The sequence below is a fragment of the Coenobita brevimanus genome, chromosome 86 (genome assembly GCF_032717465.1).
Source record: "Coenobita brevimanus isolate Jiangsu-jjx chromosome 86, ASM3271746v2, whole genome shotgun sequence".
Taxonomy (NCBI): Eukaryota; Metazoa; Arthropoda; class Malacostraca; order Decapoda; family Coenobitidae; genus Coenobita; species Coenobita brevimanus.
The window spans coordinates 28,605,592-28,618,350 of record NC_137039.1 but is presented as its reverse complement, the minus strand read 5'-3'; the positions used below and the strand labels follow the sequence as shown (position 1 = coordinate 28,618,350).

At 41.2% G+C, this 12,759-nt stretch overlaps 1 protein-coding gene across 1 annotated transcript in view; it reads right to left on the bottom strand.

The window, feature by feature from the left end:
• LOC145410631 (uncharacterized) overlaps nucleotides 1-12,558 on the bottom strand; it is a 71,671-nt gene extending 59,113 nt beyond the window's left edge. The window contains exons 1-2 of the mRNA XM_080280744.1: nucleotides 12,407-12,558; nucleotides 1,644-1,828 (exon numbers count right to left, since the gene is read on the bottom strand). Coding sequence (XP_080136870.1) covers nucleotides 1,644-1,828; nucleotides 12,407-12,551 — 330 coding nt within the window. The 5' untranslated portion in view covers nucleotides 12,552-12,558. The remainder of the gene's footprint in view (nucleotides 1-1,643; nucleotides 1,829-12,406) is intronic.
• Nucleotides 12,559-12,759: the final 201 nt, after the last annotated feature.

Below are 12,759 nucleotides of genomic sequence, written 5' to 3'. Positions count from 1 at the left end.
CTTGGCTGCAGTTTCGCTCGGCAAACCCAGCTCCTTCTGCAAGCAGTGCTGGATACAGGTCTCCCTCGTTTTACGATTGGTATGCGTTCCTAGAAAGGCAATCGTAAACTGAAATATCGTAAAGCGAAATTAAGGTTTAATGGGAAAAATAGGGATGCGTTCCTGGACTCGTGTATAAGGAACCGAAGATCCATACAAGTGATCTAATATGCAATAATAATGATGATGTTTTATGTATTGTAGTGCATCTGAATCACATATGTATGTACATTTGCAAACATAAAGACATGAAATAGCAAAAACAACATGAAATACAGCTGTACTGTACTGTACTGTTATGTACCCTCCTACTGTACTGTAGCTCCATCCACCCTTAGTCCCCCCCGAGGCTGAAGGATGTAAAGCCTTAATGTCTCCTCCGAGGCTAGGAGACATCCTGGGCCAAAGCCCATCACTCGTCAACACAAGAGGTGGAGAGGGAGGAAGCAGGGGTGGTTGAGGTTTGGATTGCAGGGGTGGATGACTCAGGAGAATGAGAGGTGGTGGAGGTTTGGGTGGCAGGGCTGGATGACTCAGTGGTAGCAGAGGCAGATGGACGAGCAGTGGGTTTGAAGAAGGTGGAAATTGTTGTTTGCTTTGCCAGCCTCCTCCTGGCCTTGCGGGATTTCCACATGCCCAATCGCAAATGCGAGGGAACTCAATCGTAAAATGAACACTTGGTACTAAAGAAGAAGGATCATAAATGCAAAATATCGTAAAACGATACAGCGTAAAATGAGGGAGACCTGTAGTTCGAATTGAGATGTCTTGTAACAGTTGGGGATGCATTCTCTTCAATTCTGCTGCTGTCAGTCGAGGATTCTTGATTACTTCCTTCTTCAGAAGCGTATCTGTACCGCTGGAAGTCGTCCTCCTCTTTCTACCGCCATGCTTGTGCTCTTGTACGACATCAGGTGGCAAGCCGCGTGCTGCAGCAAGAATCTTCATGACAGTCAACTTTGCGCGTCCAGTACGTTCACAAATTGTGTTGATAGGGACATTATCCTGCCTCCATGCAAAGATACACACCCTCTCATCCCTTGAGCAGTACTTTCCAGGCACAACAACTCAACTCTAGGAAAATAACAGGGCAAACAGTATATAATGCATACGAAAAAACAGGTAGGTGCAAGCTCGGAGCGACGGGAACATAAACTCCCACTCTCGCTTCTGGGCAATCACTGACGTACTGAGTGTTTCACCACCTCCTGCCAACACTGGAGGAGTTGCCAGTTACTTCTTGCCCACAAAATTCACTTGGTAGAGGAGGAAGCACAATGCAAAGACAGACAACTCTCCCATAGTAACTCTATGTGTAGGTCCTAAGTCAATTTTGCAGTGGATGTAGCACTTGGAATATAAGAAACTAAAATGTAACCCTCTGAATAAACACTAAAATCCATACCTCAATCACAGTTCAACTTACCAGAAATTCCACCTTCAGCATGGTCGACTTATCGAGGTTTTACTCTATGCATTTTTACTTCTAGCCTGACCTTAAAACAAATGCACTCCAAATCCCATCCATCCTGATGGGAATAGGAGTGGACAAACCTTTGGATGCCACAACCCACCCCCTGTCCCTCTCCCTCTCTCTAACTCACCTTTAGTACACGTATTTTTACTTCTAGCTTGGCTTTCTTGAAACCAAAGCGCTCCAACTCCCACCCGTCCTGATGGGAGTAAGAGTGGGCAAATCTTTGAAGTCCACGCTCCCATCGGTCCAATTTGACGGCTTTGTTGATGCGACGCAGTAGCTGACTTACACACTGCGAGACGATGGGGCTCACTGCCATAAAAAAGTAATAACAATAAATAACAACATAAGTACCACTGTCAGTTTCCCAAATCATGTAACAAAAAAAAAATATATATATAAAAATAAAAATAAATAAATAAATAAATAATAATAAAAAATAAATAAATAAACTTTAAAGTACAAAATCTGATGAAATACCAGACACAAAGGTGTGAATGATGAGACTGCAAGTAGATTGCATGAGGGTGTGTTTGTGTCCTTTTTAACATTCATTCCTAAGACTCACTCTCTGTTGAATAAAATCACCTAATATTAACAGGTCAACTGTCCTGACCATAAGAAGGTTAATGGTGACAGAAATAACTTTCACACTCCTATGACTCACTCTCTGTTTAATAAAAACACTTGGATTTAGGGAGTACTGAATACTAAAGTCGCCCCCACTAAGTAATGTGACCATATTTCCTGAAGCTAATGTAACTTGCAATACTTTGGTGATAGAAACTCCGTGTACAAACAGCTAGTTAAGGAGTTTATTACGAGCTCACAACAAAATAGTCTGCCCTTCTTGAGTGTCTGCCCTGACCTGACACAGTGGCGCTGTCTTCCCAGGCTTGGGGCCCTGGGAAGGCGTGCTAGGTCAGCAAGTTTAGTGGGGGCATGTATGCATTGGGGGGGGGGCATATATACATCGGGGGTAGACATATTGTAGGGGGGGTACACTAAAAGCCGGACACACAGGCCTACCAAGTAGAGTAATCTCTCAGTTTTCCACAGTCACAATATCTGGCCTATCACAACAACCTACTCTTTCTGCTCAGCTCAGTTAAAACAATATCTGGTGAAATTAGGCAATATCTGTCCCAGAAACAGGAAGCAACTGATGGTAATGTGTAACATCCGGCTCAGACACAGGACTCAATCAGTGCGCAGGCAGACCCCACAACACAGCAACACATGCTAGCCATTCGCAATATGCTGCGGGAGCTACCCACCCAACACAGTCAACTGTCGCCCTCTCATTTTCTCCACTGGACGCCATATAGTGATTACTTATCTGTGCCTAGTGCATTTGTAACCCACACAGTGGCTATACCCCAGTGCTGTGACTCAGCCTGTGGTCCCCTGTGCCTTGCATGTCACTGTGATGCTGTGACTTCACTTGCGGCCCCTCAGTGCTCAATGCCCGAGTGCTCTGACTACTGTATCCTAGCTCTGCATGATGGGGTAGTTTGTGACTTTTGTGGTGGTGCCAGCACTAAGTAAGTAAAGATTATAATTATGTTGTATTACTGATCCACATGCACTGTATCAATACCATATTGTATTTTATGCCTGACTTTAGTCTTTTACTCATGGGTAATACTGTATGAAAGTTTTTTGGATTGAGGTTCAAGACGGATAGTTGACTGGAGGTACCGACGCAATATCTGGCATTTCTGCAATGTTTGGCAGAGGGTTAGGCTGAAATGTGCCGCATAGTTAAGAAACTACTGAATCCTGAAAAAACTCTGGTCTGTGTACAAACCAATTATACAGATATAGCCTGCAATGAACACAAACAGTAGCCTACTTAGCCCAACACAAAACAATTTGCGTACGTACCTTCTAATGCTTATACTGTACTTTCCACTGGATAATATTTGCTTTAGCATCTCTGGAGATGATCTTAGTTTATTGTAGAATTCCAGACAGGTGTGCTTGAGGTTAACTTTTGTAACTAGTACTGGTAAAGCTTGGAGGGTTGGGACTCGTAGTTGTGAATTTTCAAATGTCCACAGTTTGTATATCTGGGAGAAAACACATTCAGCAGAGGAACTTGTTCAAGCACGACACACAATGAACTGAATCAACTTTAACAAGTGTTGGTAGGCGACACCTCTATCTTTAAAGTGAGTGAACATTTCTGCCCAGCGCTGGTCTGTAGGTAACTTAGCTGCAATTCATTCTATTACTTTTGACAAAACTTGTCAAATAACTTAGTAATCAGGCTCTGAATCACAGAATTTCTTTTCTGCAACAAAATCCCCCCCCCTTTTTTTTTTAATTGTCTTGCTATATTGGTGTTTGTTTTAATGAGGTCCACTGCATATGAGCAAAGTCTTGCTAGTGACCTGACCACCGGCCTAAATACTGAATGCATGTGTCATAAATATCTGTGGCTGTTTTCTTCAATTCAGATGAGTCAATTAGTCCATCTTCTTCAAGTTTGCCTGTTAGAACCCTTAATGAATGTGGCAAAAATACACTGTCGTTTTGGGATAACAGATTCTGCTTCAGGTCATTAAGCATGATCATAACTTCCACTGCTGTTGCATCTTTCCCCTCATTACTGGACATGAGTCGATAGAAATGGCCAACTGACTAGACAAAAACTTAAGCCAAACTTCAGCACAGGGTTTCTTTAAAAAAAAAAAAAAAAAAAAAAAAAAAAAAAAAAAATTAGAAGAGCATGACATTTGCTTTGACTCAGAAAGTATGACTTTAAGCAAAGGAAACATTCTAAGCATTCTTTCAACAGCAGGCAATAGTGCTAACCATCTTGTTTCACTGTACCCCAGTAGTTGTTTATATTCAATCTCCACAACAGAGGTCCTTTAAGTCTTCTACTCTAACTGTACACATGTACTATATAAATACATATTGTTATATCTTAAGAACAACTGTTTCTACATCAATTGGCAAGAAGCTTGCACAGCATTATGCAAAACATGGACACTGCATCCAATACCAATCAATTCTCTGCCTATGTAAGTACCTGTATCAAGTTTCCTGAAAATTTTATTAACTCCTTTTCTCTGAACTCCCCCAAAATTACAGTTTGTGTTCTCACCACAGAAAGCAACTAATTTCTTGATAAGGTTATGCTTTTGGATTATATTTGTTAGATAGTTCACCACAATATCTGAGGTTTCTACAGGATGAGACTGAAAGTCAATGAGTTTTACTTATACACCTTCACAAGGCTTAAAGAAGCAAACAAGTACAGGAAAGTGTTTGGTGATGCAATGGTTGCTTGCATCAGTTAATATTGTTACACAAAGAATTTCTTTCAACTCTTTATCCAGTTCTGATAAGGCAAATGGGGCACATACACTTGTAACTATTGTATGGCATTTTATTCTGGCACATTACATTTTGGCTCTGAAATATTTTGAAATATTTATGAGGCACACTCAATAGACAGGAAGCTTTGACTCTCCTTGACTGTATGGCAGTCCCATAAGCTCTCATCAGCAGCCACCTCCAGATCCTTACGGCCAGAGGACACTCTCTTTAGTACTGAGTTTTGCTACACAAGGCACTGGCATCAGCATCTTTGTGTTTCTGTGATACTGCATGATTAGCAGTATCACTGTCACCACCATACGGAATGCTAAACTCCCTGCTACATTTCATGGACCATTCATTAAAGTAATCCCTCAATTATCTGATGTAATAGAGCCAAAGGCATGTCTGGGTAATGGACTTCTCCCCTGGCCTCCATTTGTCCATAACCTAACTTTGAAAGCTAGTGTAAAAGGCCACTACAGTTCAGTACATCATACAACACTTGTTCCGTTGCTTAACACTACTCAATCTGGTCAAGCAGACCTATATACCACAGCCAAGCAATCGCCACTGCACGGCCATACCCTGTAGTGACATGAAAACATGAATAAACCAGCTACACAAGAAACACATAGTGGTCACACAAAACGTAATGGTGAAATAGAATTACATCATGGTAAAACAGAATAAAATCATGGTAGCGCATAGTAAGCTACAATAAAATCAACATAAACACTCACAATTCGACCATCCCGCGTCAATCTTACCCAGGATCTCCTGCTTCTAAAGAGTCAGCACTACCCTCTTCCTTTTCCCTGGTGGAGGGGTCATCATCACACATCCTTTGAAGAGGCATGCTACGAACAGCAAGGCCTGAAGCACATAGGGAATATGCACAAAAACCACCTAGTGCACTGTCATAACAACTGTGTGAGAGGAGCTGTTTACTACACTGTCACTGGGAGGGAACTGGGAATGGCCAAGGGGGTATCCACTGGACGCTGGGTGAATTACCCAGCCAGACAGGGCGACGCCACTGGGCTATTCCCACCTGGCCAGGTGCGAAAATGTTCATGAGGCCATAAGTTCCACCTGGATGAATGCATTTTGTCCGGATATGATGCAAAAATGTACGAATGATGGTTACAAAGAGCCAGATCACAGCGTCTAGGTAATGGATTGTCTGGGTAATGGCCGTCCAGATGACTGAGAGATTACTGTGCTTTCTGTCTTTGATTTTGTAAGAAAGAGGTATTCCGACTGCATGGAAGAATTAAAAGTACCGGTACACTTTTGCTTAGGCATTTCCCCAACCAATGCAATTATCTTTCAAACACAGCATTAACTTTCCTGGTTTTCACAGCATATTACTCGTATAGTACTCTCAGATGGCTTGACGAACACCAAGGCAGCATGCAGAGGAGAGACTGGGCTGCCCAGTGTGAGAAGCAATCATGACTAGGACATGATCAGTGTTCATCCAGGAAACATCCTGTACACATTCAATTTAAACTAATATAAAAAAAAGCACCAAGAAATGTCTGACTTTCTAACCATATTCATTATACTTTAATTTTAACAACGTTTTATTTGTTCATTAAAGAAGCGGGACATTTCAGGACAAATTCTGAAAATGCGGGATATATTGGGATGCCATCAAAATATAGAACTCTTGTTGAAAATTCGGAGCATCTAGTCACCTTAGCATTATGAGACAGTTAATACGTGTGCTCCTGATAGAGTATAAAACTAAGAAGTCAAGACTGAAAGTAATGCACATGGGATAACTAATAAATATGATAATGCAGCTGTGTAGGCTGGATGATGTTAAAAAAAATAATAATAATAAAATAAATGTGTGAATAAGAACTACTGTTGACTGGGGTGGAAAATTCAGTGTGCTTCATTTGTATGGTCATACAGAGAATATGGACATGAATGTGGTGTCAACTGTTGTTTTAGCCCCAGAATCATCTGAACAAAACCCTATGGCTTGCAGGCTGAATCAGGTCTGAAGTTTGGGATCCTTCTTGTGAGGGACGGAGGGAGCTGATGGACACCTGTATAATCAGTAATCTTACCATGTGAAGGCATTCCTCTTCCATACTTGAGAATACAAATGAAGAGTATAACAGTGAAGGGAGGAATGGCAGACCTAAGACAATGACTGAATATGGTAAAAGTAGGTCTAAGAAAGTGAGGCATGTAGGATGAAGAAGCAAAAGTACTGTAATACAGTAATAAATGGGATGATGAAAAACTAGTGGAGATGCACATAAGATTGAATCTACTTTTAAACATAGCAGTTGACAGAGTGATGTGTCAGGGTGAAAGGGCCATTCTACTTGTTTCTGTGATCATTATCAACCACTTCAGTACCACTGATGCTGTCACAGTTAAAAATATTAAAACAGAAAATATCAACATCAAACCTCATTATGTGGATTCAGCTCAATTGATGGCAAGTGCTGTTTGACTGGAGGGTCGGTCTGGCTCATAATCAAGGAGACTCATTGCTAATTTATAACTAAGGCTCACTGAGTTTCATGCAACCACGATTTAGTTTAGGGCAGCACAGTAAAAGTCCTCCAGTTCAACCACCAATAATCCGAATATCCCAATATTCCCAACTTTTCAAGGCACTTTTTGAAATTTTTTCTGGGCCTTTTTTTGAATTTTTCTGGGCTTCATCTAAGGATTTATCTGGCTTGGACTAGCCTTTGGACTTCAATGTACCTGCCTGCAACTATTCATCTACACTTCTATGGATTTCTGGTAAAACAATAACCCATGTCATTTTCAGTGTTTATTTAATGATCATGTGCATATTTCTAATTTTTTCAAAGGTCTCTCCCAATAGTCCGAAAGACCCTTGATCCCCTGCCATTCGGATTACAGGACTTTTACTGTATATGGACTGGTGCCACTAACCCTGGGAGGTACTGTTGGTACCAAGAGTGAAGTGTGGGTATATGCTTGGTGACTAGGCACACGATCATCAATGTTAGGTAGGAAGTTCATCCACATGTAAATAGGGTCAATGTCTAAGCTAAGACTCCTGCACTGTTACAGCTCTCGATATGCATCTATGATTTTTTTCTTCCAACAGTTTCCACCATCAACAAAGAAGTTATCTGCTGGTTCTGACACTCGGTTTAGCTCCAATCCAAAGAATACATCAACTGTAACAAGGCTTACCACAGTTCAGGGACTCCTTAAATGGAAGTACAGAATCATTTGAGTTAATTCAGCTTGGTCTGCATTATTAAAGATGGCCTGATTGCTATGTAATCATATCCACAAGCTGTGATGCACCTAGAGATAGGTGATATAACAACAGTATCAGCTGGTTTGGGAAAATGGGGTTCAGAGCATATATACATATATTTTTTTTTAACGGGGACTGGTGTTGGAGAAAGACTCAAACATGCAGTGACACTAACATAACCAACTGGGTTCATATTCAGCTGATCCCTGAGCAAAAACAATAACAATAAAAGGACGGCTTACTTTCAACAGTTTTCTTCCCTCCCCCCTCTTTTTTGTGGGTGGCAGGGGGCATAAAATGGGCATGTGGTTAACCTCCTGAATCCAAAGGACATCCTTTTTAGCTTATTATTGCTGCTAATAGATACCGGTAATCTATTCAACTTGGGAAAGTATTCTCATGTTGAAGGAGTTTACTGAGGCTACATCTAAATTCTCCAGTTAAAAAAAAAAAAAAAAAAATCTAAGCTCCATGAAATAATAATAATAATAATAATAATAATAAAGACACTACCACATTTCATAGGTTAACCTCCCAAGGCAGCTTAATACCATTAAGCTATGTTGTGCAGGGAAGTACTGGGACAGGGAAGGAGAAGAACGGAGGACCAAGAACTCTGAAAATCAATAGGATTAGCCTATACCATAGGCCTAATGTGTACACAGTTTTATCTAACTACTGTACAGTATATCTATTGTCAGATGCCTTAATCCTGGAGAAGGCAGCCACAAACAAATCGCCTCCATATCATCCTGTACTCTCCTATCAGTCTGTCCTCCATCAAACTCACACAACCCTTATTCATATCCCACTCCACACAATCTTAATCCAGCAGGTGGTGGTCACACAGATCACTTCCATGTAACCCTGAAATTTTGCCATCTGTCTGTCCTCCCTTCAACTCACACCACCCTCATTCAGATATCTCTTCATCCCATCCCTGCATTTCTTCTTGGTCTCCCCCTGCATCTCACCCCAAAGTGGATCTTAGAGTCCACAAGCTATAATGTGCAAAGGAAGGGAGGACGGTGAGAGATCTTCATTTGCATATTTTAGACCCATTCAGCTATTTTCTCTTTCATTTGGGTAATCATCTACATTCATCTGAGTGCTTCCTCCTTCAACTGGGTTCATTTAGACACAGGTACAATAAAAGTCCTATAATCCGAATGGCAGGGGATCGAGGGTCTTTCGGACTATTGCAATCATCATTCCACTGAACAAAAGTTGCACTACTAATATCCTATCCTTTACTCTCATAACATTTATAACAAATGAATGTGTGTGCAAATACACACAATGAAAAGTCCTGTTCACCAAATTTCACCAAAACAGGGACATAACTGTGTCACTGTAGAAAGCCTAAATAAACAGGGTTTACTTTACTTAGTTTCCTTTAAAAGCCTTAAACCAAATATACTGAATATAAGACTGTTTATAATCATGCCCCACTAAAATACTGAAACATTATAAAACAAACAATCTCTCTACTGCCAGATGCCTTAATCCTGTAAGGGGTGGCCACAAATCGCCACATGTCGCCCTCTCCACTGCCATTTCACTGCCCTGCTCCCAGCTCACATCCCCCTCTCTCATATACCACTCCACTCCATCCCTCCATCTCATCCTTGGCCTCCCCCTCCCTCTCCCCTCCTCAACCTCACTCACATACACCCTCCTTGTCAGTCTCTCACTCTCCATCCTCTCCACATGGCCAAACCACCTCAATGTGTTTCTCCTAACACTTCCTATCACATCCACACCACAATGCTCCTTCACTTCCTCATTTGTCAGTCTGTCTCTCCATGTGGCTCCACATGCTCCTCTCAAATAACTCATTTCCACTGCTCTCACTCTTGACTTCTGTCCCTCCAACAAGGTCCAAGCTTCACTTCCATACGTTAGAGTTGGTGTCACAATACTGTCATGTAGTAACTTTTTCACTTCCATGCTCACTTTCTTGTTTCTTAACACTGCTTTCAAGGAACCAGCAACCTTTCTTCCTTGTTGTACCCTTTCAAGCACTTCACCCTCCAAACTTCCATCCTTACTCATCGCACTACCCAAATACTGTACTTAAATGCACTCACATTTTCCATTTCCTCCTCATCCAACCTCACTGTACATTCACTGACTTCACTTCTCTCGAAGAACAATACCTTTACTCTTCCCTAGCCTACGTTCACCTTTAGATTCCTTTTCTTATACACTCTCCCAAACTCATCCACCGAGCCTTGCAGCTCCCCTTCATCTTCACTTAACAACATAGTACCATCTGCAAACAACAGCACAGAGAGTTTCCAGACACTGTCCTTTCTCATTAGGGCCACTCCAACATCCACTGCTCTATCTTGTACCGGTATCTCTTAACTCCATCCATATATACAGACTGAACAACCATGGAGACATGACACATCCCTGTTTTAATCCAACCTTCAAGTAGAAAAATTCACTCAGTTCACTATCCACACGCACTGCAGCCTTAGCACTCTCATACATACTCTTTCCAGCATTCAACAACTTCCTATCTACCTCATATATTCTTAATACTTTCCACAATCCTTGTCTATCCACCCTGTCATATGCTTTCTCCAAATCCATTCCCACATACAACTTCTTTCCCTTCTCTAGAAACTTTTCCATTGAAGATCTAAGAATGATTATCTGATCAACACAACCTCTTCCCTTCCTAAAACCTCCCTGTTCTTCTTCAACTAATTCCTCTGTTGTTTCCCTAACTCGGTCAATAAGTATATATCCTACCATATACTTTTCCTATTACACTAAGAAGACAAGTGCCCCTATGATTACCACACACTTCTTTTTCCCCTTTTCCTTTGTACAAGGGAATAATTATACCTGACTTCCAATCCTCCGGGACTCTACCTTCCTCCCAGGCTAATCTGCACATCTTTCACATCCATTCTACTACTACCTCTCCCCCATGCTTCAGCATTTCAACATGCACTCCATCAATTCCTGGGACTTTTTCCATTTTGACTTCCTTCATTGCTTCCACAACTTCCATCCTACTGATTTCTTCCTCTTCTCACATCCCTCCTTCTCCCAGCCACTTATACTCGGATTACTTTCATTCTCTATGTTCAACAATACCCTTAAAGTGTTCTCTCCATCCACTCATTTTTTCTCCCTTCCCCACTAGTAATCTACCATTTATATTTTTCACTCCCCGACTAACTTCACTGCCACCCAGTCTAACTCTACTTCCCTCCTTCCAGAATATTTTCTTACATTCCCTCCACTTTACACTCAAATACCTTCCAAATTCCGCATCCACTCTCTTCTCTCTCTTACTAATCTTTTCACCTCTATCTTCATCTCTACGTATAAATTCTCTTCCGTCTCTCAACTCCTTCCACACCCGTTTCTCATCCACTCATATATTCTTTCTTCTTTTGTGCCACAGCCTGTCTCACCTCTTCACTCTACCATGCTGTTCCTTGCACCCTCTTTCATCTTCTCTTCACCTCACACACCATCTCACATGCTGCACAGATTTCTTCTGTGAATATCTTGCACACACCTTCCATGTCCCCCATCTGCTCCAATCCATTTATTAATGCAAGGTAATGTACCTTCCTACGTCTGGTAACTCACAATCATTGGCTTTATACAGATGTGCTAAAATAAGCTATGTTAACCTGGCTACAAAAGACATCTGGCTATAGATACAAATGAGAACTAACAAAGTAAATAAATGTACTAGAATAAACTTTAAAATCTGAAAATTTCTGGACCTGTCACTAAATGTACATGGCTTCTACCACTAAACAGATTCAATTCCTATAATTTCTCTGCAGCAGAAAATTATAAACTAATGTAAGCTCATCAAGTAATGTACTTATTGTATCCATCATGCACTCTTGACAGATCATGAGCTGTCAGTGCATGAACCTAACTCCCTCCCTTTATACTTATCTATATAAATTTTTCCTCAGTAACAGTATGCTATACTATCTTGGTTGAAGCATAAATAACCTAAGCTGCTTTTAAACATTGTTAATACACGATTACTCTTGCTTAACAAAGTAAAGAATGCCAATTGTAATCGCGGCTGCACTAGTTCCTGAGTCGAGAATGAAGTCCTATTATACCTCGTCGTTTATATTACGACCGAGCCATCATGCACTCACCAAACACATCGCCTGCCATCGCCTTCCTCGCCTATATTACAAGGTAAATGTTTCAGGAGGCCTTACTTGGGGTGACAAAGTTTAGAAGCAGAGAGGTTGCCAAATAAAATAATGCTTTGTATCGTATCAGCTTACCGTTATCAGTGTCCTCTAATGAACTTTGAAGCTCGCCTATGTTGGGAAGAGTTAACCCTAGCTTGTCCCCGAATTTGTCGATAAATGAACATAATACAGCAAAATCTGCGTGACTTGTACACAAGTCTTCATCATTGGACGCCATTTTCACATTGACGTCAATAAACGCCATAAAAACAAATCCCTGATGTTAGCGTCTCCGAGAAAACAATGGAGTATCGCAGAGCCTCTACCTGCTACGATCCCTTTAAGGAGATCTTTATCCTCCTAGCCATAGTACCTGATACTTTTGGTCAAGCTCCTACCTGTAACTTATAAGGCTTCATCGGCGTCTATTTGTTTTCCACCACTAA